This window comes from Dromaius novaehollandiae, chromosome 2 (assembly GCF_036370855.1).
Source record: "Dromaius novaehollandiae isolate bDroNov1 chromosome 2, bDroNov1.hap1, whole genome shotgun sequence".
NCBI classification, from domain to species: Eukaryota; Metazoa; Chordata; class Aves; order Casuariiformes; family Dromaiidae; genus Dromaius; species Dromaius novaehollandiae.
In genome coordinates, this window is record NC_088099.1 from 169,441,396 (window position 1) to 169,466,293 (window position 24,898).

At 63.2% G+C, this 24,898-nt stretch overlaps 2 protein-coding genes across 2 annotated transcripts in view; both read left to right on the forward strand.

Annotated features, from left to right (window-relative positions):
- PLEC (plectin) overlaps positions 1-4,079 on the forward strand; it is an 83,118-nt gene extending 79,039 nt beyond the window's left edge. The window contains exons 70-78 of the mRNA XM_064505519.1: positions 95-209; positions 296-462; positions 1,297-1,459; positions 1,585-1,739; positions 1,843-1,917; positions 2,413-2,530; positions 2,661-2,848; positions 2,921-3,041; positions 3,383-4,079. Of these exons, the coding sequence (XP_064361589.1) occupies positions 95-209; positions 296-462; positions 1,297-1,459; positions 1,585-1,739; positions 1,843-1,917; positions 2,413-2,530; positions 2,661-2,848; positions 2,921-3,041; positions 3,383-3,429 (1,149 nt within the window). The 3' untranslated portion in view covers positions 3,430-4,079. The remainder of the gene's footprint in view (positions 1-94; positions 210-295; positions 463-1,296; positions 1,460-1,584; positions 1,740-1,842; positions 1,918-2,412; positions 2,531-2,660; positions 2,849-2,920; positions 3,042-3,382) is intronic.
- A 3,269-nt stretch (positions 4,080-7,348) lies between these two features.
- EPPK1 (epiplakin 1) overlaps positions 7,349-24,898 on the forward strand; it is a 37,030-nt gene continuing 19,480 nt past the window's right edge. The window contains exons 1-2 of the mRNA XM_064505520.1: positions 7,349-7,426; positions 10,427-23,052. Of these exons, the coding sequence (XP_064361590.1) occupies positions 10,516-23,052 (12,537 nt within the window). The 5' untranslated portion in view covers positions 7,349-7,426; positions 10,427-10,515. The remainder of the gene's footprint in view (positions 7,427-10,426; positions 23,053-24,898) is intronic.

Sequence of the window (24,898 nt, forward strand, 5' to 3'; positions counted from 1 at the left end):
GGCGGGATCGCTGATGCAGGAGCATCCCGGGCGGGATGCTCGTGTGTCCTGGCCGGGTGGCCGGGAGCGCTCAGCGCCGGCGCTCTCGCCGCAGGTGTTCATGGAGGAGCTGAACCGCAAGCAGCCCAACGTGGAGAAGGTCACCAAGAGCTGCAAGCGGAAGCTGGCCGCGGAGCTGGGCCCCCCGGCTCCCCGCCGGCTGGCCACACGTAAGGGCCCCCCCGGCTCCCCGCCTGCACCGCGCCGTGCCCGGCACCCCGCGCCGTGCCCTCACCGTGCTCTCCGGCTGCCGCAGGACGCCGCAGCGGGGGGAAGGCGCAGGGCAGCCCGGCGGTGCCGCTCGGGGGGCTGGAGCCCCAGACGCCCCTCATGGCCCAGCTCCTGCACCGCTGGCAGCAGCTCTGGCTCCTGGCCCTGGACCGGCAGTACCGGCTGGAGACGGCCCTGCAGCGCCTGCGAGAGGTAGCGGTGCCGCGGGGATGCTCCGGCGGTGCCCCGGGGTCGTTGCAACCGGAGCCCTGGGCCGGGCAGGACTCGGCTGGAGAGCTGGTCCGGAGCCCATCCCCACATGTCCCTCAGGGTGGGAGCAGGCAGATCCCATCCCCGTGCGTCCCTCCTGGCAGATCCCATCCCTGCACGTCCCTCCGGGCAAAGGCAGGCAGATCCCATCCCCGCGCGTCCCTCCGGGCAGATCCCGTCCCCGCGCGTCCCTCCGGGCAAAGGCAGGCAGATCCCATCCCCGTGCGTCCCTCCGGGCAGATCCCGTCCCCGCGCGTCCCTCCGGGCAAAGGCAGGCAGATCCCATCCCCGCGCGTCCCTCCGGGCAGATCCCGTCCCCGCGCGTCCCTCCGGGCAAAGGCAGGCAGATCCCATCCCCGCGTGTCCCTCCGGGCAGATCCCGTCCCCGCGCGTCCCTCCGGGCAAAGGCAGGCAGATCCCATCCCCGCGCGTCCCTCCGGGCAGATCCCGTCCCCGTGCGTCCCTCCGGGCAAAGGCAGGCAGATCCCATCCCTGCGCGTCCCTCCGGGCAGATCCCATCCCTGCGCGTCCCTCCGGGCAGATCCCGTCCCTGCACGTCCCTCCGGGCAAAGGCGGGCAGATCCCGTCCCCGCAGACCCCAGACAGCCAAGAGCCGGCGTCGCTGTCAGTGCCGGGAGCGCTCCGGCCGCGCAGCATCCGGGCTGAGCACGGACGCGGTCCTGTGTGGGGCAGAGTGCGTGACCCACGGCGGGCAGTGGGGCGGGGGGCGCGGGGCCTTTCCCCTGGGGTGTTCATTCCCGTCTGTGCCTCTCGGAGCTGGAGGAGTTTGCGCACTTCGACTTCGGGGTCTGGCGGAAGCGCTACATGCAGTGGATCGGCCAGATGAAGTCCCGCATCCTGGACGTTTTCCGGGGCATCGACAGGGACCAGGACGGGCGCATCAGCCAGCGGGAGTTCATCGAGAGCGTCCTCGCCTCCAGTGAGCCTCGGAGAAGGCCGGGGCTCGGTGCTGGTGCTGGTGCTGGTGCTGGTGCTGCTCGGACCGGCCGGCAGGGATGGGGAGCATCCCCTCCCGCCGGGGCTGAGCGTCCCTGTCCCCCCCAGAGTTCCCCACCAATGTCCTGGAGATGAAGGCCGTGGCGAGCATCTTTGACTTGAACGGCGACGGCTTCATCGACTACTACGAGTTCGTCAGTGCCCTGCACCCCAACCGGGACCCGCTGCGCAGGACCGCCGACGCGGACCAGATCCAGGACGAGGTATGGCCGGGGGGGCTGCGGAGGGGAAGGGCGGGCCGGGGGGATGCGTGGGGCCGGGGCCAGCAGGACCCCGCGGGTCTGACTCGGGGGGGCTGTTTTCCAGGTGAACAGGCAGGTGGCCCAGTGCAACTGTGCCAAACGCTTCCAGGTGGAGCAGATCAGTGCCAACAGGTACCGGGTAAGTGGTGCCCCGTGCCGCCTCCAGCCCCGCTGCCAGTGCTGCCCCCTCGTCCCGGAGGCTGCTCCAACCCCGTGCACGCAGCCTGCACCGTGCAGGGTCTCCCGCTCCCCCATTCCCTCGTCCCAGGACCTGCTCCGACCCTGTGCATGCAGCCTGCACTGTGTGGGGTCTCCGCTCCTCCGTGGTGCCCCCCCGCACCCCCTCTGCAGCAGCAGGGACCGGGCACATCCCTGTGTCCTGCGTGCACGTGGGATCCCTGGCCCTGGGGCGGGGGGGAACACGGGAGGTGCCTGGCCAGCCTGAGCAACCGCTCCCGTTTCCATATCCCCCGGTGCAAAAGCCCCCCTTCTCCATCCCACCGCCTCCGAATCTCCTTCCCCGCCCGCTGCGGCGGAGCGGAGCTCTGCCCCGCCCCGATGCCCCGCAGCTGCGGCCGGGCCCCCCCTCGCCCGCCCCAGCCCCACGCCGCCCTCACGGCCGGCCCCTCCGCAGTTCGGGGAGTCGCAGCAGCTGCGGATGGTGCGGATCCTGCGCAGCACCCTCATGGTGCGGGTGGGCGGCGGCTGGATCGCGCTGGACGAGTTCCTGGTGAAGAACGACCCTTGCCGAGGTGGGCACCGCTCGCGCCGCGCGCCCGGGCTCCTGGCTGCTCCTCGAGCCGGGGCGTCCCCAGGCCGCCCCCGCCCCGGCGGCGCGGGACCCCCGGCGCCGGCCCCGCTCACGGCCTCCGCCGTCCCCAGTGAAGGGAAGGACCAACCTGAAGATCAACGAGAAGTACCTGTCCCCAGATGCCTTCGGGGCCGCCGCGGCCAAGTGCTCGGGGAACCAGTCGGCCCCCTCCTCCAAAGTGCTGTCCCCGAGCCGCTCCAGCTCCAGCCTCAGCCTCTACAGCAGCGCCTCGGCCCCCAGCAGCCCCCTGGCCAGGAAGGTACGGTGGGGGGCCGCGCCGGGGGGCCGGGGGGCCGGGGGGCCGGCGGCGCTGACCCCTCCGCTCCCCCAGTCCGTGCTGCGGCGGACGCGCTCCGGAGACCGGTGTCCCCGCTCCCGCGGCTCCCTGCTGCCCGACGGCGCCGAGCTGCAGTTCGCGGCGGCTGAGGAGAGCCCGGACACGGCACCCCCAGGTGAGGGCTGCGCCGGGACCCTGCGCGGTGCGGCGGGGCCGTGGGGTGGGGGCGGCGCGGGGGCAGGCGGGCCACCACCACCACCACCAGCACCACCACCATCACCACCACCACCATCATCACTACCAGCACCACCATCACCACCACCACCATCATCACTACCAGCACCACCAGCGCCACCGCCATCACCACCACCACCACCACCATCACTACCACCACCACCACCACCACCATCACTACCACCACCACCACCATCATCACCACCACCACCATCATCACCACCACCACCACCACCACCACCAGCACCACGCACTCTGCTGCATTGCCCATCTTCCTTCCAGAGCCGCCCGACGGGTCCCCGCCGGAGCGCCGCAGCCCCTGCCGCTGAGCTCCCTGCAGCCGCCTGGCCCTGCGCAGCGGCCCCTCGGCCGGCCCCACTCAGGACTCTCCGCCCCGAGGCCGGAGGACGGCGAAGCGGCTCGGGCGCCGCTGCGCCCCGCGGGGCCCCCGGCCCAGGGCGGCCGCCCCGCGCGTCCCAGCCCAGCGCCGCGGCGCCCGCGCACAAGGGCTGCGCTGTCTGTCCGCCACCCGTCCCGCTGGGCCCGGCCCCAGCTTATATGCAAGCCCCCCCATCCCCGACACACGCCAAACTGCCCCGGGCTCTGGCTGGCACGGCCCCGGCCCCGCTCCGGCCGGCAGCACCCGCAGGGGCCCCGTGCAGCGCGGCCGGCACCCCGAGGCGGGGTGGCGGGGCTCTGCAGCCGGGGCGCCGCGCCGGATGCCGAGCCCCATTTCTGGTGCTAACCCTCACCCCTTCGGCGCGCGTGCCCGGGGCCCCGGCGCCCGGCTGCCCTCCGCCCGGGGGGGCCCGGTGGCCGGAGCCCCCGTCCCGCTGCAGCATCCCTGCGGCAGCAGGGCCCCGCCGACGCATGTTCACCGCCACCCCGCTAACCGGACAGCAGTAGAGCTGAATGTAACCCTGGCCTGGGCACGGCCCTGCCAGCCACAATAAAGAGTAGATTTCTTTTTCTATAAGCACCTGGGGCTTGCTGCGGTCTGTCTGTCCGCACCCGTGGTGGGGAGGGGAGCGGGGGGCTGCAGCAGCGCGGTGACGTGTTGCTCCAGCACAAGGCTGCAGCCGGGCGGTGCGGGATGCCACGGCCCGGCGCGGTGCTTCGCGCCCAGCGGAGCAGCATCTGGCGAGCTCGGCGGGTGGTGGCGGGTGCCAGCAGGCACCGTGCCGTGTCGCCTCCTTTCCGCGGAAAGCATTGCTGGGATTCCTGCCGTGCGTCACCGCCGGCACCTCCGCCCGGGGCGGGGGGCTGGGCTGCATCGCGCCCCGGGCTGGCAGCTCTGCAGAGCCGTGATGCCTTCGGGTGCTGCTGTCCGCCCGCCTGGTCCTGCGCCGCACCGGGGGGCCGCGCCGAGCCCCGCCGGCCTCAGCGCCGGAGCAGCGCGTCCGTCAGCGCATCCCAGGCCGGTCGGCACGTCGCTGCTGGCGCGGGCAGGCACCGGGGGCGGGCAGGTGCCGCCGACACTGATTGCGCTGCACATTCCTCTCGCCCTTCCCAGCCGGGGAACACGCCCGGCAACCCCGGCACCAGCCCTCGCCGGCTCTTCCCAAGCCCCGGGCCCTGGCGCCGGCCCAGGGCGCAGAGCCGGGATGCGCGGGGCGGCCGGGCGCAGAGCCCTGCACGGCCGTGCCCCCAGCAGCAGCCGCAGCCTCCCCAGGCTGGACGGTGGCGGGCGCCGTGCGGCTCGGTGCGCAGAGACGTGGTCCAACGCACAGGGATGCAGCCCCGCGCCAGCGACGGGGTGGCACGGCACCGCCCTGTTGCCCAACGCTGCAGACCTGGAGACAATGCCACCATGGGGACATGGCCAAACGGCTGCGACCTGCTCAGGGAACTCGTGGCAGCAGGTCAGTGGCATCGGTGCCGTGCGGTCAGTGTGCGCGCACTGGCCTGGCTCCTGTGCTGGTGGGAGCTGGGCCTCTCGCTGCACCTCCGCGTGCAATGCAGGTGTGCACGGCCGCTTGCATGGGTGCACACACGTGTGCAAGCCGTGCCTGTGCGTGAGCCCCTGTTTTCACCTGCACGAGAGTGTTCGTGCGCGTGCGGGTGCAGATACCACGCAGCAAAACCCCGGCAGGCATCTCCCGGCGGCGAGCTCACGCCTGGCCCTGCCCCAGGGGAGCTCAGAGGCTGCAGGTGGCCCCAGGGATCGGCGGGCCCAGGGGCCTGGTGTGCCCTGCCAGGGGCTGCCTGGCTGCACCCGGCACCGCTGTCCTGCGCGGCACTTCCCACCAACGCCGTCGATGGCCCGAGGCCATGCACGCAGGGAATGCTGAGACCATCTGCGCAAGCTCGGCACTACCAGCCTTTGCACGGTGTCCCCTTTCCCGTCACAGCCTCATCAAGGCGTCTTCCTGCCAATTAAGCCTCGGTATTACCCATTTGTGTTTGTGGCTCATCTGGATCCAGGCTGCCGATTCCCACGCTGATACCGGGCTCTGCCTCCCCGCAGCGCTTGCTGCCTCTCCCACGGGAGCCGGGTTCCTCCCAGCCCATCGCCGCGCAGCCGCTGCACTGGCCGTTTTGCCGGCACCTGCATTTTGGCCACTGCTCCAGCCCGTTCTGCAAACAAAACGTTGTCCTGCTGAAACGGGGAGCTGAACATCATCACGCCTTTCTGCAGAGGGATTCCCGCTGCAAGGGCTCGGGTCTGCTTTGCCGGCTCGGGGCGAGATGTGCCCACCTTGGCCTTCGCCTGCTGGGACGGACTTTGGTGGGGAACGGCTCCCGCAAAGCACTCCCGCTTTCCATCGCTCGACCAAAGCCACGCTCTTCCTCACGCAGAGACAAGCTCTGTGCGCCCAGGCCCGGCCAAGGGCGTCCCACAGCCAGTGCCAGGGGCAGCACCTGCTTTAGCCTCCTCCGTGCTTCCTCCTGCTCATCCCCCCATTTGCAATGACGTCCATGAGACGCCAAAGAGCCCCAACAGCGCTGCTCCCCTCGGCAGCTCCGTGGGTGCCGGGATCTGGCTGACGCTTTCCACCCGCTGTGTCAGGAGACCCGGCGTCGCTGAGATGCCCCTGCCCGGATAAGGCCTGCGCTAGGGACCGAGGTCTCTGCCCACCACCCCGTGTCTCCCACCCCTCCTGCCAGACGCTGCTGCCCCGTAACGGCAGCGCGCTGACGGGCGCGGGTGTAATTTCAGCAGCTCCTCCTGCATCGGGGCCCAGCACAGCGCTCTCGCGCCCAAACCCGACACCGGGGGATTCCTTCTCGGCGATGCCCGGCCGGAGCACCTGTCGCCTGTGCTCCGGCCGCTGCAGGTGTGTACGTTACTGTCACCGTAACAGCGGCTTTGTGCTGCGCCGCTGCCGTCCCGCCGCCACCGCGCCGCCATCCCGCATGCGGCTCCGGCCCCGGGCGCTGCATCCCGGCGCTGCGGCTGCGACCCGCCGGCGGTCACGGCGCAGCAGGCCGGGCCCTTCCCTGCCGGGAAACCCTGCGGCGCCGGTGCTGCTCCAACATGTCCGTGCCGATCCCTTCGCCGCGGCAAACCGCAACCCTTTCGCCTTTGTGCAAGCACCTCCTGGGCAACGCTCCCGCGGGAGCCGCTGCCCGTCCCTGCCCTCGTCGGACCCCGCGGCGGTCCCGCTCGGGCATCGCTCCCAGGCCGCTGCCCGGTGCCGGGGAGCCCGCCTGGATACCGGCGCCTCTCCAGACAACACCCTCCCACGCGCCGTAAACATCTCGCCCAAGCGTCGTGCGCCCCTTCCTCCTCCTCGGCACGTGCCCCGCCGGGCGGGTGGCACTGGGGGCCCCGAAGGGTCCCGTCCCGGGGGCAGCGCTCGCTGCCAGGCTGCAGGGGGGCAGCTCGGGGGGCGGCGGAGCAGCCCGGCACGGGCAGCGGGGCAGGCACGGTGCTCGGGGTGCAGCGGGGGGAGCCGCCGTGGGGAGAGGCGTGGGGCCGGGTGACGGAGACAGGGCAGGGGCGTTTGGGTGGCGCCGGGCACATTTTGGACAACACGGCCCCACCTGTGCATGAGAAAACAGGCCGAGGGCGAGGTCGGGGGCGCAGGGAAGGGGTGGCCGAGGCGGGACTCACGCCGGTGGGTGCGGAGCTCCCCCCTCGCCCTCGTCCGGGGCGGGCAGAGCCGGGGCGCGGGGCCGGGACCCGCGAGCCCCCCCCCGCCGCCGCCGCTGCCGCGGGGGGAGGCGGCGGCGCGGAGCCGTGGGGCGGGCCGGGCCGGGCCGGGCCGCTGTGTCACGCCGGGGCGGGGAAGGGCCGGGGTTTAAACCTGCCGCCGGGCGGGCGGGGAGCAGCGGCGGGAGCAGCGGGGCCGCGGGGAGCTGCCGGGCCGAGCGCCGGGGACGGTAGGCGGGGGCCGGGGACCGCGGGGCCGTGGGACCGGGACCAGGACCGGGACCGGGGCCAGTGTGCGCAGAGCCGGGCATCGCCGCCGGACGGGTGCTGGGCCCGAGCGCGGCCGCGGAGCGGGGCACGGGTGGCTGCGGGGGGGGGGGCGCTGCCCGGGGGGCCCGGGGGGGCGGTGCGGAGGGGGCTGCGGGTCCTGCTCCAGCGGAGGAGCAGCCCCGCTGCAGGGAGCCGACGACGGGGACAGGCGGCAGGAGCCCGTCTGCAGCTCTTCGTTGCACCCTCTCCGCTGCCGCCCTGCTCGGTGTGGGGCTCAGCCCCCCACGCGCTGCCTCCCCCGGGCACCGCGGTCTCCCTCCCTGCCCCGTCACCCCTCCGCCACCGCCCCAGCAGACACCACTGCTCTCCGTCCCCCCGTTAGCCTCTTCCCCCAGAGGCCTCGCGGCCGCCCCGCTGGCATCCTCCTGGTCCCCGTGCTCCCACCCGGAGCATGGCCCCCCTCCTGCCTCCCCAGGAGCCGTCCCTGCTCCCGGCGTCCCACCCGCACGGCCCCGGCAGCACCTCCCTCGCCCCGTCCCGGGAGCCTCTCCCGCCCAGCCCGCGTCGCGCCTCTCTGTGCGTGTCCCGGCCGCAGATGCCCCAGCGCCCGTGCGAGCGGGGGGCCCCGGGAGCGTGCGGGCGGCCGTGTTTGGGAAAGCATGCGTGTGCGCAGGGCGTACGAGGAAGGGCTCCTGCTGCGTGACTCACGGCTGGAGGGAGCTACGCGCGCAGGTGGTGAGCGGTGCCGCGCCGGTGGGTGGGAAGGGGACGTGCACGCGCGTGCCGCTGCCTGGGGCCCGCCGCTCGTGCAAATGCGGACACGCTTCGTGACGCAGCCGGGCACGAAAAGTGCAGAGCAGCGACCGCCCTTCCCAGGGCGAGCGGCCCGTGCCCGAGACAGCCCGCGGCCCCAGGGAGCGCGGCAGGTGCCAGCGCCTGAGCCTCCGCCAGGAATTCCTCACGCAGGGAAAGCTGGTTACTAAGAGTTTCCATGGGGCTGACGCCTGGCAATTAAAGGGAGAAGACTCCTTTCCCTGCCAGCGCACCCGCTGCCTCCCGTTGCCAGCCCGCCCCACAGCGCTGCCTGCTCCGTGGCGAGCGGCCCCGGCTCCGGGGGCTGCCTGGCCTCTCCGTGGGGGGGGGGGGGGGGGGCAGCGGATGGCCCCCCTGCAGCAGCTCCTGCTCTGCGCCCTGGCGAGGGGAGCTGCAAGCTCTTTCCCCACTGCGCCTGCTCCTGCCCCCCAAGTCTGGGCTTGACGTTGTGCCCTGCTGCAGCTGGCAGTGCCCAGATGTCCCCTGCACGCCGGTGCCGGCGGCCAGCGGGGTCAGTGACGTGCCCTGGGCAGGGGGTTCCCTAGCACGAGCCGACCGACCCGAGCGATCCCTCGGGAGCGCTCTGTGCCGCACCGCTGCGCCTGTGCACGGCCACGCTGATCCCGGCTCCTCCCAGCGCAGCACCGCCTGCACCGTCCCGCCCCGCCGGGCAGGCCAGGCCCAGGCAGAGCCTGCAGCGGTGCTGCCAGCCCCGTCGCGGGTTCATGGCACAGCCCGCAGCCGCAGGGGCCACGCGCCGGTCCATGCGCCCAGCACAAGCCCCCGGGCCGGGGCCGGGCAGCTCCGCAAGGCGGGCGGCTCCCTGCCCGCCCCGCGCAGGCACTGCAGCAGGGGACGGAGCTGCTGACCCAACTCCCAGCCAGGAAAACAGCCCTCCCTCGCCCTTGCATGGGGAGGAGACCGCGAATCCTGACTCCCCGCTCGCCCTTCCTCCCGCCGCGGGACTCGCTGGCTGCCTTCCTCTCCGCCGCAGGAGCAGGGGCCAAGGCCACAGGCTCCCGGCCCGCCTCCGTCCCCACCTCTGACGCAAGACAGCAACAGGCAATCTGAACCCGCAGACGCGGGCGGCATTGCCGGGCAGATCCAAGTCCACGCGGCAGCGTCTGCTGGTGCAGCAGGGCAGCCGGCGCCGGTGCTCGGCGGGACCTTTGGCCTGGGGATGAGTAAGGCTGGGTCTGGGCACCACCGGAGCCGGCAGACGAGCCTTCGGCCCTGGGCAGCATGGCAGGGTGTGGGGATGCGCTGGAGCAAGCGATGCTGGCTCCTGGCTGATGACCCAGCCAGCCCAGCTGCACGGGGGGGGTCTTGCATGCAGGTCTCCTGGGCTTGCCGCCCTGCCTGTGCCCAGGCTCCTCCTCAGCAGCCCGGTGGTCCCCGGGGCCGCTCTGGCCCTGGCGTGCTCACCTGCTCGTGCGCTGGCAGGAGGAGGCAGTGCCGAGGGCTCGGCTTTACGTGATGGGGACAAGGGAGCCACCTCTGCTGCCCCGGCTGTGGCTAAGCCGCAGCTCTCCTGCCCTCTGCACGGCCCACGCTTAGCCACAAACGCCCTCCAGCCTTCGGGTTTGCACAGCCCAGCGCTCGCTGGCCTCGTACTTCCTGCTGGCGCCAGTATTTGGTTGTCTAACGGCTGTGGTTGATCCCAGTGTGTCCAGGAGGTGTTTGAACACGAGTGCAGACAGGTCTCTGTGCTCCTAGTCCGGCCTGCAGCATCCACTCACTTTTTCTCTGGCTGCTCGCTCTGCCCCGCTCCCTCCTCCCGTGCTTTCTGAGCAATGCAAGGAGAGCAGGTTCCCCAGCTCGAGTGCAGCTGCGGGCACCAGGCAAGGACCTTCGGGGCTCCTCTGGGGACCCACCTGGTCTCCCCTGCGTGCTGAGATCTCCCAGGGCATCTGGCCAGGACAGCCTCTGTGATCCCAGCAGGTCTAGAGCAGACAGCAGCTGATGCCTGCCCCTGGCCGGTCCGGGTCGGCACGCCAGACCTGGGGACACGCACACTGGCCTAGCTCAGCCTCTGCCTGTTCCTTCCTCCTGCCTGAGAGGTATCTCTTTTTTCCCCATATTTAGCATGAAAAACATAGAAAAGTTGATTTCTCACTGAGCTTTCCCGTTCTCCCCCCTCTCTGCAGTGACTCTTTCTGGGACCCAGTTGCCTCCACGGGGCGGTGAGGAAGGGAGACAGCTGCCGAAGGCCCGCACTGAGCAGCAAGGCAGGGCAATGGAGGGCGAGGCAGCACTGAACGGCCATGCCACCCCCGTCGCTCACCACGAAGACGTGCCAGGAGCAAACGACTTCTGCCAGGACATACAGACTTGCAAACAGAAACAAGCGGCTGGCAGGGAAGTGACAGGGATGGACACTGCCAGTGAGCCCCTGGAGGTGGCTGGCAGCATTGCTGGAGTATATGTAGAGGCTTCAAAGAAGATATTGAGCTTTTATGATGCCACCAGAGAGCATCTTCTGGGTTTGGATCCAGCGCTCTATCTCCTCGAGGCCCAGGCAGCTACTGGCTTCATCACTGACCCTGTGAAGAGCAGGCGTGTGTCTGTAGCAGAAGCAGTGCACCTGGGGCTGGTGGGGCTGGAGCTGAAAGAGAGGCTGCTCTCCGCAGAAAAAGCTGCCACTGGCTTCGTGGACCCTTATACAGAAGAGAAAATCTCCCTGTACCAGGCAATCCAGAAGGACCTGATTGGGAGAGAGCAAGGCATCCGGCTGCTAGAGGCCCAGATTGCAACTGGAGGCATCATTGACCCAGCCACTGGCCACCGGGTCCCGGTAGATGTTGCCTGTGAGAGGGGATATTTAGATGAAGAGATGAGCCAGCTCCTCTCTGACCCCAGCAATGAGGACAGCAGAGGGTTCCTTGACCCCAGCACTATGGAGAGGGTCACCTACCTGGAGCTTATAGAGAGGTGTGTTACTGAGCCGACCTCGGGCTTCCTCCTCTTGCCTCTGAAGATCACGTTTCCCGGGTTGGGAGGAAGGGTGAGCAGCAGAGAGCTGATGGACTCTGGCATCATCAGCTCTGACGTGTTCAGAGGTCTTGAGGAGGGAAGAGTTTCTGTCCAGGAGGTAGCGGAGAATGACTCTGTTCAGCAGTTCCTACATGGGACAAGGAGTGTAGCTGGTGTTGTTGTTTTGCCCTCCAGTGAGCGGAAAAGCCTTTACCAAGCACTGAGAGAGCATCTCCTTGTGCCTGGTGCTGCTCTGATGCTCCTACAAGTCCAGGCCTCCACTGGCAGCCTGACAGACCCCATAAAGAACAAAAGTTTCTCCGTCGATGAGGCTGTCAAGACTGGTCTCGTTGGCCCAGAGCTTTACGAGAAACTGTCTTCAGCGGAGAGAGCCATCACTGGGTACAGGGACCCCTGCACTGGGGAGAGGCTCTCTCTGTTCCAAGCCATCAGGAAGGGCTTCATTCCCAGGGACCATGGCATTTGCCTTCTGGAGGCTCAGATGGCCACGGGGGGTATCATCGCTCCAGGCAGGCACCTCCGTGTCCCCACAGACACAGCTTGCAAGTGGGGATACCTGGACGAGGCCACGAGGCAGCTCCTCTCCAGTCCTACTGATGACGTGAAAGGGTTCTTCGACCCCAGCTCCAAAGAGAAGCTGACCTATGCAGAGCTGCTCAGGAGATGTGTCACTGATCCGGACACGGGGCTCCTGCTGCTGCCCCTTTGCGGAGACAGTGGAGAGGAGCCCAAGGGAAACCACCTCTTCATCGACCACAGGACCCAAGCAGCTCTGGAGAGCACAGAGGTACCCGTCGCTTTAGGTAAATTCAAGGGAAAGCCAGTCTCTCTCTGGAAACTCCTCTTCTCAGACTCCATGCCAAGTGAGCAAAGAGCCGCTCTCACCCGGCAGTACTGTGCAGGAGCACTCTCCATGCAAGAACTGGCTAAGATGGTCAGTGCTGCTGTTGAGGAAATGGCTTCCACTGCTAATGTCACCTTTGAAGGCCTGAGGGACAGGGTTACAGCTGACCAGCTCCTGAGCTCTGAAATTATCAACAAAGATTTATTTAGGAAACTGAAGAAAGGAGAAACATCAGCCAAAGAAGTTGTCAGCATGGACACAGTCAAGAAATACCTGGAAGGGACAGGCAGCATTGGTGGCCTACTGCTTCCTGACTCCCAGGAGAAGATCAGCATCTACCAGGCAAAGAGGAAAGGGCTTCTAAGGCCAGGAACATCACTGATCCTCCTGGAGGCACAGGCTGCCACTGGCTTTATCATTGATCCAGCTGCCAACAAAAGGTATTCTGTGGATGAGGCTTTAAGAGCAGGTGTCATTGGCCCAGATGTTTATGACAAGCTGCTGACTGCTGAGAAATCAGTCACTGGCTACAGAGATCCTTACTCAGGGAGCAAGATCTCCCTCTTCCAGGCCATGAAGAAAGAGTTCATCGTGAAGGAGCATGCTATCCGTCTGCTCGAGGCCCAGATCGCCACCGGCGGCATCATCGACCCTGTCAACAGCCACCGCATCCCCGTGGAGGTGGCCTACAAGCGGGGCTACTTTGACAAGAAGATGAACTTGATCCTTTCTGACCCTAGTGATGACACGAAAGGCTTCTTCGACCCCAACACGCACGAGAACCTCACATACCTGCAGCTGAAGGAGAAGTGCATCATGGAGCCGTCTACCGGGCTCTGCCTCCTCCCTCTGAACAGCAAGAAGCGTCAGTTCATCGACGAAGCCACCAGACGGGCGTTCGGGAACTCCTGGCTGCGCGTCAGGTTTGGGCGGTTACGGGGCGAGAGAGTTTCTGTGTGGGACCTGCTGAACTCCGAGTACTTCAGTGAGGGGAAGCGTCGAGAAATATTCAATCACTACCAGCTGAGAAAGCTCACGCTGGAGCAAATCAGGATCTTGTTAGAGGAGGAGATGAAAAAATGGGCCCCCATCAAATTCCCAGCCTTAAGAGGCAGTGTCAGTGCTCATCACCTGATGGAAACAGGCGTCATTGACAGGGTCCTGTTCGAGAAGGTGTTGGAGGGATCCGTCACACCGGAGGAAGTCCTGCGCATGGACTCTGTCAGAAAGTACCTCTATGGCTCTGGCAGCATTGGAGGGATTGTACTGCAGCCATCGAACCAGAGGATAAGCATTTATGAGGCCATGAAACAGAACCTCATGGTGCCAGGAATAGCCATGCCGTTGTTGGAGGCCCAGGCTGCCACAGGCTTCATCATTGACCCAGTGAACAACCAGAAGCTCTGTGTAAATGATGCCATAAAAGAGGGAATAATCGGGCCAGAAGTCCACGAGAAGCTGCAGCATGCAGAAGGGGCTGTAACAGGCTATAAAGACCCTTTTACAGGCAAGAAGATACCTCTCTTCCAGGCTATGAAGAAGGGCCTGATCGCCAACGAACAGGCTCTACAGTTAATGGAGGTGCAGATGGCTACAGGAGGTATCATCGATCCAACATGCGGCCACTATATTCCCATAGAATTTGCCCAGAAACGGGGCTGCCTGGATGAGGACACAAGCAAGGCCCTTTCCAACCCCAGTGACAGCAACAGAGCCTTCTGCCTCCCAGACAGCAAAGAAACTGTGACCTATGCTGAGCTAATTGAGCGCTGCCAGAAGGATGAGATCTCTGGCTTCCACTTGCTGCCTCTGCCACAAACAGCTGTCCCTGTTTACAGTGATGAGCAAATCCAACAGCTTTTCAAGGAAACCATGGTGAAGGAAAAAGGAGTCTCCCTCTGGGAACTGATCCACTCTGGGTATTTCACTGAGGAGCAGAGGAGTGACTTTGTGGAGAAGTACCGGTCTGAGGAAATGTCTCTAGAGCAGCTGGTTGCTCTTGTCCTTAAACTCGTTAGAGAAATGGAAATGAAAGCCCACACCCACATCACCTTGGAAGGCTTGCGGGGCAGCGTCCCTGCTGTCTGGCTGCTAGATGCTGGCATCGTTACCGAGAAGATGTTTGAAGAACTGGTTCAGGGCATAAGGACTCCCGAGGAAGTGTCCGCGATGGAGAGCGTGAAGAGATACTTGCAGGGCACAGGCAACATCGCTGGGGTATTCATACAGGCATCCAAAAAGAAGCTGAGCTTTTACCATGCCATGAAAAACAATCTCCTTCCCCCTGGGGTAGCACTGAGGCTGCTGGAAGCTCAAGCAGCCACGGGATACTTAACTGACCCAGCAACAAACCAGAAGCTCAGCGTGAAGGACGCTGTCAAAGCCGCTGTTGTTGGTGAAGAGCTCACTGAGAAACTCCTGCTCGCAGAGAGGGCGGTGACTGGCTACAGAGACCCGTACACAGGGAGCTCCATCTCTGTCTGCCAAGCACTCAGGAAAGAGCTAATCCCCCTGGGCGATGCTCTTCGCTTGCTAGAGGCCCAGCTGGCTACAGGAGGGGTCATCGATCCCATCCACCACCACCACCTTCCACTCCAGGCCGCGTACAGATACGGTTTCTATGATGAGGACCTGAACCAAACCCTCTCTCAGCTCAATGACAGCACCAAAATCTTTTTTGACCCAAACACAAAGGAGAATGTGACCTACCAGCAGCTGAAGGAGAGGTGCATTCCTGAGGCTGAGACAGGCCTCTGGCTCCTACCTCTGTCAGAAAATGCAGTATTCTGTGTGGACGAACAAACGATGGAGGTGCTGAAATCTGTGACTGTCTGTGTCAACACAGGGCGGTTCAAAGGACAGACAGTGTCAGTCTGGGACCTTCTCAACTCTGAATACATCTCAGACTGCAAGAGAAGAGAGCTAGTGCAAAAATACAAAGCTGAAAATACTGAAGTGTTGCATGAAATAATAACAATTGTCACCACAATCATCAAAGAGACGGAGACACAAGGCAAGAAATTTGCATTTAAGGGCCTGAGAAAAAGCGTATCTGCCAGCGACCTCTTCCAGTCTCACCTGATAGACAAAAAAACACTCGATGAGCTCAACCAGGGGAAGAAAACAGTCAAAGAAGTCACTGAAATGGACTCCGTCCGCAGGTACCTGGAGGGCAGCAATTTCATAGCAGGAGTCCTTATACAGCCAAGCAATGAGAAGATGAGCATCTACCAGGCCATGAGGAAGGGCATCTTGAGGCCAGGGACAGCGCTGGTGTTGCTGGAGGCACAGGCTGCCACTGGCTTCATCATTGACCCAGAGAAAAACAGGAAGTTTTCTGTGGAGGAAGCATTAACTTCAGGTCTAATTGGAGGAGAGATTTTTGAAAAGCTGCTCTGTGCAGAAAGAGCTGTGACTGGCTACACAGATCCATACACAAAAGCCCCAATGTCTCTCTTTGAAGCCATGAACCAAGGGCTAATTGTGAAGAGCCACGGCATCCGCCTGCTCGAGGCCCAGATCGCCACCGGCGGCATCATCGACCCCGTGCACAGCCACCGCGTGCCCGTGGAGGTGGCCTACCAGCGCGGCTACTTCAACCAGGAGATGAACCAGATCCTCTCCGACCCCACGGACGACACCAAGGGCTTCTTCGACCCCAACACGCACGAGAACCTCACCTACATGCAGCTTCTGGAGAGATGTGTCCAAGACTCAGAGACTGGGTTGTACATGCTCCAAGTTGTACAGGAGGGGGGAAAGTACTTCTACATCGATGAGTCAACAAAACAGTTCTTGCACTCAAAGCCTGTCAAAGTGAAAGTCGGAAAGTTTAAGGACCAAACAGTTTCCATCTGGGAGATTCTTTGCTCTCATTACGTCTCTGAGCAGAAAAAAAAAGACTTAGTAAAGCAATATAAATACAAAACCCTAACACTGGAAGACCTTATAGCCCTCATCCTCAAAATAATCGAGGATACAGAGCAAAGAACAGAAGCCCTCAAGGTTAAAGGCCTTCGGGAGGATGTGTCTATATCAGAACTGTTTAACTCTGAGATACTTGACAAGAAAACTCTGGATCGGCTGCAGGAGGGAAGTCTTACACTCGACAGCCTCACAAAGATGGACAATGTCACAAGGTACCTAGATGGCACAGGATGCATCGCTGGCGTTCTGCTCCCATTGCGGAAAGAGAAGATGAGCATCTACCAGGCCCTGAAAAGGGGCCTCCTCACAGAGCAATGTGCACTGGGGCTGCTGGAGGCACAGGCTGCCACTGGTTTTCTCATTGACCCACTTAAAAGAAAGAAGCTCTCTGTGGATGATGCCATCTCATCTGGGCTGGTGGGCAGGGAGTTACATGAGAAGCTCCTGTTAGCAGAGAGAGCTGTGACGGGATATACTGATCCAAACACAGGAAACAAAATATCCCTCTTCCAGGCCATAAGGGAAAAGATAACGACGAAGGAGCACGGTATCCACTTGCTTGAGGCCCAGATTGCCACTGGTGGCATCATTGACCCTGTGCACAGCCACCGTGTTCCTGTAGAAGTGGCCTACCGGAGAGGCTACTTAGATGAAGACATATTTCTGCTAGCTTCTGACCCAGATCATGGCAGCAAAGGATATATAGATCCAAATACTCATGAAAAAATGAGTTACAGTCAGCTCCTGCAGAGATGTTCCAAAGACAGAGAAACTGGATTTTACTTGCTGCAAGTCATGGAAAAAGAAGACGACTATTTCTACATCGATGAGCAAACAAAAAATATCCTATTATCTACAATGGTACAAGTGCCTGTTGGAAAATACAAAGGGCAAACGTTATCACTGTGGGAACTCCTCTGTTCAGAATATATCACAGAGGAGAAGAGAAAAGAACTGGTGAAAAAATACAAACATGACTCCCATAATATTCTACAACAAATCATTGATACAATACTGAATATCATTAAAGAAAAAGAGGAGGGCCGAAGTGATGTATGGTTCCAAGGTATCAGACAACAAATAACAGCATCAGAACTTCTCAGTGCACAAATAATCACAAAAGAAACAATGGAAAAGCTTCAAGAGGGAAAAGAGACAGCACAAGAAATAGCTCAAATAGATAGCGTAAGAAGGTATCTTGAAGGAACTGGGTGCATCGCTGGCGTGCTGGTGCCGTCCAAGGCTGACCCTGCCAAGGTGGAGAAGATGAACATCTACCAGGCCATGTGGAAGGGCATCCTGAGGCCAGGGACAGCACTGGTGCTGCTGGAGGCGCAGGCTGCCACGGGCTTCGTCATCGACCCGCTCAAGAATGAGAAGCTCTCGGTGGACCAAGCTGTCTCCTCGGGGCTGGTGGGCAGTGAACTCCAAAGAAAACTAGTCTGTGCAGAGCGCGCCGTGACGGGCTACACCGACCCATCCACAGGACAAAAGATCTCCCTCTTCCAGGCCATGAAGAAGGAGCTCATCGTCAAGGAGCACGGCATCCGCCTGCTCGAGGCCCAGATCGCCACCGGCGGCATCATCGACCCCGTGCACAGCCACCGCGTGCCCGTGGAGGTGGCCTACCGGCGCGGCTACTTCGACCGGGAGGTGAGCCAGATCCTCTCCGACCCCACGGACGACACCAAGGGCTTCTTCGACCCCAACACGCACGAGAACCTCACCTACATGCAGCTGCTCCGCCGCTGCGTCCCCGACCCGGACACGGGGCTGCTCATGCTGCAGCTCATGGACAAGGGCTCGGTGCTCTACCAGCTGACCGAGGACGCCCGGAAAGCCCTGCAGGCCGCCCGCACCACCGTCGGCGTGGGGCTCTTTGAGGGCCAGAGCGTCACCGTCTGGGAGCTCCTCTTCTCTCGCTACGTCCCCGACCACCGGCGGCAGGAGCTCCTCAGGAAGTACAAGGCGGGGACGGTGACCGTCCCGCAGATGACCGCCATCCTCACCGCCATCCTCACCGGCACCGAGGGCCGGGGCCACGGCGCCGCCACGGCCGCCACGGCGCCGCGCCAGGAGGAGCCGTCTCCGCCCGAGAACGGCGAGGCCGCGGGCTCCCAGCGGGAGCGGGAGCGGGAGCTGGAGCAGGCCCTGAGGTCGCGCACCGTCGAGGTCTCCGTGGGCGGCTTCCAAGGCAGGAGGGTCTCGGTGTGGGAGCTCCTCTTCTCCAAGTACGTCTCGGAGGCAAAGCGGCAGGAGCTGCTGGGGAAGCTGCGGGACGGGAGCCTGACGCCGGACGAGGTGGCGAGGCTCATCGCCGTCCTCATCGAGGAGGCGGTGGAGAAGAGCCGCAGCGTGAAGTTTGCGGGCTTCCGGAGGCAGGTGAGCGCCTCGGACCTCATGGACTCGGGAATCATCGACGAGGACACGCTGGCCGACCTCCTGGAGGGCTCCAAGACGGTGAAGGAGGTGAGGGAAATGGACTCTGTCAAGCGCTACCTGGACGGCACGGGCTGCATCGCCGGCGTGCTGGTGCCGTCCAAGGCTGACCCTGCCAAGGTGGAGAAGATGAGCATCTACCAGGCCATGCGGAAGGGCATCCTGAGGCAGGGCACGGCCCTGGTGCTGCTGGAGGCGCAGGCTGCCACGGGCTTCGTCATCGACCCGCTCCAGAACGAGAAGCTCTCGGTGGACCAAGCCGTCTCCTCGGGGCTGGTGGGCAGCGAGCTGCACGAGAAGCTGCTGTCGGCAGAGCGCGCCGTGACGGGCTACACTGACCCCTACACCGGTGAGCAGATCTCCCTCTTCCAGGCCATGAAGAAGGAGCTCATCGTCAAGGAGCACGGCATCCGCCTGCTCGAGGCCCAGATCGCCACCGGCGGCATCATCGACCCCGTGCACAGCCACCGCGTGCCCGTGGAGGTGGCCTACCGGCGCGGCTACTTCGACCGGGAGGTGAGCCAGATCCTCTCCGACCCCACGGACGACACCAAGGGCTTCTTCGACCCCAACACGCACGAGAACCTCACCTACATGCAGCTGCTCCGCCGCTGCGTGCTCGACCCGGACACGGGGCTGCTCATGCTGCAGCTCATGGACAAGGGCTCGGTGCTCTACCAGCTGACCGAGGACGCCCGGAAAGCCCTGCAGGCCGCCCGCACCACCGTCGGCGTGGGGCTCTTTGAGGGCCAGAGCGTCACCGTCTGGGAGCTCCTCTTCTCTCGCTACGTCCCCGACCACCGGCGGCAGGAGCTCCTCAGGAAGTACAAGGCGGGGACGGTGACCGTCCCGCAGATGACCGCCATCCTCACCGCCATCATCACCGGCACCGAGGGCCGGGGCCACGGCGCCGCCACAGCCGCCACGGCGCCGCGCCAGGAGGAGCCGTCTCCGCCCGAGAACGGCGAGGCCGCGGGCTCCCAGCGGGAGCGGGAGCGGGAGCTGGAGCAGGCCCTGAGGTCGCGCACCGTCGAGGTCTCCGTGGGCGGCTTCCAAGGCAGGAGGGTCTCGGTGTGGGAGCTCCTCTTCTCCAAGTACGTCTCGGAGGCAAAGCGGCAGGAGCTGCTGGGGAAGCTGCGGGACGGGAGCCTGACGCCGGACGAGGTGGCGAGGCTCATCGCCGTCCTCATCGAGGAGGCGGTGGAGAAGAGCCGCAGCGTGAAGTTTGCGGGCTTCCGGAGGCAGGTGAGCGCCTCGGACCTCATGGACTCGGGAATCATCGATGAGGACACGCTGGCCGACCTCCTGGAGGGCTCCAAGACGGTGAAGGAGGTGAGGGAAATGGACTCTGTCAAGCGCTACCTGGACGGCACGGGCTGCATCGCCGGCGTGCTGGTGCCGTCCAAGGCTGACCCTGCCAAGGTGGAGAAGATGAGCATCTACCAGGCCATGCGGAAGGGCATCCTGAGGCAGGGCACGGCCCTGGTGCTGCTGGAGGCGCAGGCTGCCACGGGCTTCGTCATCGACCCGCTCCAGAACGAGAAGCTCTCGGTGGACCAAGCCGTCTCCTCGGGGCTGGTGGGCAGCGAGCTGCACGAGAAGCTGCTGTCGGCAGAGCGCGCCGTGACGGGCTACACCGACCCCTACACCGGTGAGCAGATCTCCCTCTTCCAGGCCATGAAGAAGGAGCTCATCGTCAAGGAGCACGGCATCCGCCTGCTCGAGGCCCAGATCGCCACCGGCGGCATCATCGACCCCGTGCACAGCCACCGCGTGCCCGTGGAGGTGGCCTACCGGCGCGGCTACTTCGACCGGGAGGTGAGCCAGATCCTCTCCGACCCCACGGACGACACCAAGGGCTTCTTCGACCCCAACACGCACGAGAACCTCACCTACATGCAGCTGCTCCGCCGCTGCGTCCCCGACCCGGACACGGGGCTGCTCATGCTGCAGCTCATGGACAAGGGCTCGGTGCTCTACCAGCTGACCGAGGACGCCCGGAAAGCCCTGCAGGCCGCCCGCACCACCGTCGGCGTGGGGCTCTTTGAGGGCCAGAGCGTCACCGTCTGGGAGCTCCTCTTCTCTCGCTACGTCCCCGACCACCGGCGGCAGGAGCTCCTCAGGAAGTACAAGGCGGGGACGGTGACCGTCCCGCAGATGACCGCCATCCTCACCGCCATCATCACCGGCACCGAGGGCCGGGGCCACGGCGCCGCCACGGCCGCCACGGCGCCGCGCCAGGAGGAGCCGTCTCCGCCCGAGAACGGCGAGGCCGCGGGCTCCCAGCGGGAGCGGGAGCGGGAGCTGGAGCAGGCCCTGAGGTCGCGCACCGTCGAGGTCTCCGTGGGCGGCTTCCAAGGCAGGAGGGTCTCGGTGTGGGAGCTCCTCTTCTCCAAGTACGTCTCGGAGGCAAAGCGGCAGGAGCTGCTGGGGAAGCTGCGGGACGGGAGCCTGACGCCGGACGAGGTGGCGAGGCTCATCGCCGTCCTCATCGAGGAGGCGGTGGAGAAGAGCCGCAGCGTGAAGTTTGCGGGCTTCCGGAGGCAGGTGAGCGCCTCGGACCTCATGGACTCGGGAATCATCGACGAGGACACGCTGGCCGACCTCCTGGAGGGCTCCAAGACGGTGAAGGAGGTGAGGGAAATGGACTCTGTCAAGCGCTACCTGGACGGCACGGGCTGCATCGCCGGCGTGCTGGTGCCGTCCAAGGCTGACCCTGCCAAGGTGGAGAAGATGAGCATCTACCAGGCCATGCGGAAGGGCATCCTGAGGCAGGGCACGGCCCTGGTGCTGCTGGAGGCGCAGGCTGCCACGGGCTTCGTCATCGACCCGCTCCAGAACGAGAAGCTCTCGGTGGACCAAGCCGTCTCCTCGGGGCTGGTGGGCAGCGAGCTGCACGAGAAGCTGCTGTCGGCAGAGCGCGCCGTGACGGGCTACACCGACCCCTACACCGGTGAGCAGATCTCCCTCTTCCAGGCCATGAAGAAGGAGCTCATCGTCAAGGAGCACGGCATCCGCCTGCTCGAGGCCCAGATCGCCACCGGCGGCATCATCGACCCCGTGCACAGCCACCGCGTGCCCGTGGAGGTGGCCTACCGGCGCGGCTACTTCGACCGGGAGGTGAGCCAGATCCTCTCCGACCCCACGGACGACACCAAGGGCTTCTTCGACCCCAACACGCACGAGAACCTCACCTACATGCAGCTGCTCCGCCGCTGCGTCCCCGACCCGGACACGGGGCTGCTCATGCTGCAGCTCATGGACAAGGGCTCGGTGCTCTACCAGCTGACCGAGGACGCCCGGAAAGCCCTGCAGGCCGCCCGCACCACCGTCGGCGTGGGGCTCTTTGAGGGCCAGAGCGTCACCGTCTGGGAGCTCCTCTTCTCTCGCTACGTCCCCGACCACCGGCGGCAGGAGCTCCTCAGGAAGTACAAGGCGGGGACGGTGACCGTCCCGCAGATGACCGCCATCCTCACCGCCATCATCACCGGCACCGAGGGCCGGGGCCACGGCGCCGCCACGGCCGCCACGGCGCCGCGCCAGGAGGAGCCGTCTCCGCCCGAGAACGGCGAGGCCGCGGGCTCCCAGCGGGAGCGGGAGCGGGAGCTGGAGCAGGCCCTGAGGTCGCGCACCGTCGAGGTCTCCGTGGGCGGCTTCCAAGGCAGGAGGGTCTCGGTGTGGGAGCTCCTCTTCTCCAAGTACGTCTCGGAGGCAAAGCGGCAGGAGCTGCTGGGGAAGCTGCGGGACGGGAGCCTGACGCCGGACGAGGTGGCGAGGCTCATCGCCGTCCTCATCGAGGAGGCGGTGGAGAAGAGCCGCAGCGTGAAGTTTGCGGGCTTCCGGAGGCAGGTGAGCGCCTCGGACCTCATGGACTCGGGAATCATCGACGAGGACACGCTGGCCGACCTCCTGGAGGGCTCCAAGACGGTGAAGGAGGTGAGGGAAATGGACTCTGTCAAGCGCTACCTGGACGGCACGGGCTGCATCGCCGGCGTGCTGGTGCCGTCCAAGGCTGACCCTGCCAAGGTGGAGAAGATGAGCATCTACCAGGCCATGCGGAAGGGCATCCTGAGGCAGGGCACGGCCCTGGTGCTGCTGGAGGCGCAGGCTGCCACGGGCTTCGTCATCGACCCGCTCCAGAACGAGAAGCTCTCGGTGGACCAAGCCGTCTCCTCGGGGCTGGTGGGCAGCGAGCTGCACGAGAAGCTGCTGTCGGCAGAGCGCGCCGTGACGGGCTACACCGACCCCTACACCGGTGAGCAGATCTCCCTCTTCCAGGCCATGAAGAAGGAGCTCATCGTCAAGGAGCACGGCATCCGCCTGCTCGAGGCCCAGATCGCCACCGGCGGCATCATCGACCCCGTGCACAGCCACCGCGTGCCCGTGGAGGTGGCCTACCGGCGCGGCTACTTCGACCGGGAGGTGAGCCAGATCCTCTCCGACCCCACGGATGACACCAAGGGCTTCTTCGACCCCAACACGCACGAGAACCTCACCTACATGCAGCTGCTCCGCCGCTGCGTGCTCGACCCGGACTCTGGTCTTTATTTTCTTAAAATTTCAAGAGAATAATGCTAACACCTCTTCGGGTTTTGGGGTGTGGGGTTTTTTTTGTATTGCATTTTTTCAGTATTTACCCATTACACGTGGGGTTTTTTGCTGCTGGTATCTTTCTGTCATATTTTTTAATCCTTTTTTGTGCGTATTCTAACCCACATTGGAGATTTTCCTCTGTCTTATTTGTCTTTATCAGTGACTTTCTGTACAGTAATTATTTCTCTTTGGTGACTCACCTGAGCATTGTGGTATAGAATCTTATCCCTTTATCTTTTTCAGCCTTTTCAGGAATGAAAGACAGTCTGAATTTTCTCAAGTCATTTTTCCTTTGAATTTTATCCTCAGACTTCTCTTTTTCCTTAGCCAGCCTTTCATGGAGGGATGTTTTTCATAGTATGTGAGGCATAGTGCAAATGGTATTTATATTCTCTGCCTAGTCTGTATTTTCCTATGGGAGGAAATTTTTTTTCTTAACAGAATGGAGGAGCATTGTTAGAGCTGAAGATATGCAGGCCTGAATAACACCGTGAGGTCGGGTTTCAGGGTAAGCATTACGTCAGGCTGGTGTTAGGTGTTACTGGAGTGGGATATGTTATCTGTGTTTGCTTTTACTGTCTCAGGCTATCTTGTTACTCTGTGAGGCCCTAGACTACATGTGGTTTGGCCTCTCATTGATAGGTACACTCAATTCACTCAAATTTTGCATTTCCCTTCCCTTCAACTTTCCAGATCTCCAGCACTTCTGCAAAAATGTATTCTGCGGGATCCATGCAAGAGCTGAGACTTTAGCATACCTTGTCATGGGATATGTTTCTTCAAAACTTTTCCAATATCCAGCTAGCAATAAGGGAAACCAGGAAAAAAGAAACAGCTACCTCCAGCTGAGAATTCTGGTGCTTTTCTCAGCTCTTCTTGCCATTCTACATCCTTAGCTGACTTTCCCTCTCCCATCAGGTACAGCCCACACACCACATCCCTGGAGAGGAAATAGCTTCAGAAGCACTTTGCTGTAAAGCACACTCAGGGATAAATAATTCTGCTACTGGTTTATAAAAGGTAATTTACAATCCTTACATACATTACCTTTGGCAATTTGCCTTAACTAACCCAGCTATGTCCTGGAAAAAGTGGATTTGTCACTACAACTTCTGTAGCTAATAGTTGAAAACAAATGTAGATTAGCTGTGGAAGTCCTTACCAAAAATTGTTGTGTAGTCCAGAAATTTGAATGGGCTCAAAAAATGACTGGACGGATTAATGGGAGAGAAATCTATTGAGGGCTATTAATTGCAAAGACACACCTTTGTCGCAGAAGTCCCTGAGCCACAGGTTGCTAGAAGATGGAAGACGGTATCAGAGAGGTATCAGTACAGGCTTGCCCTGTTATATACTTAACCCAGCTCTGATATTGGATGAAGTTGGCTGTTGTATAGTGGAGACTGGACGTTTGCTCTGGCCTCGTATGACTGCTAGTGCCCTGCCACCATCTGCATTCTGATAATGGGGAAGCATGGGAGAAGCAGCAACTTACCCACAGTGCCAAAGAGGGGTGTCAAGGGGTGTCGGGGCTCACCACGTTCTGTATTGGGGTTAGTCTAGCTTCTGCCCATCAGCCTGTCCTGCAGACACTGTAATATCATCTCCAGAGAGCACTGATGATTCAGACTCCTGTGTAAACCAAAAGACATCATATTCATCTTCCAGACTTCTGCTCTTCTCCGGAAATGGGTTAGAAGATGCATTAGCCAAATACAGGGAGAATGGTCCATCTGTATCTTTTATACACACTGGTCTTGTGCCATCGCCAGATCAGGGAGTCTTGCATATTGCCAGAATACATGTGTCTGATAAGGGAAAG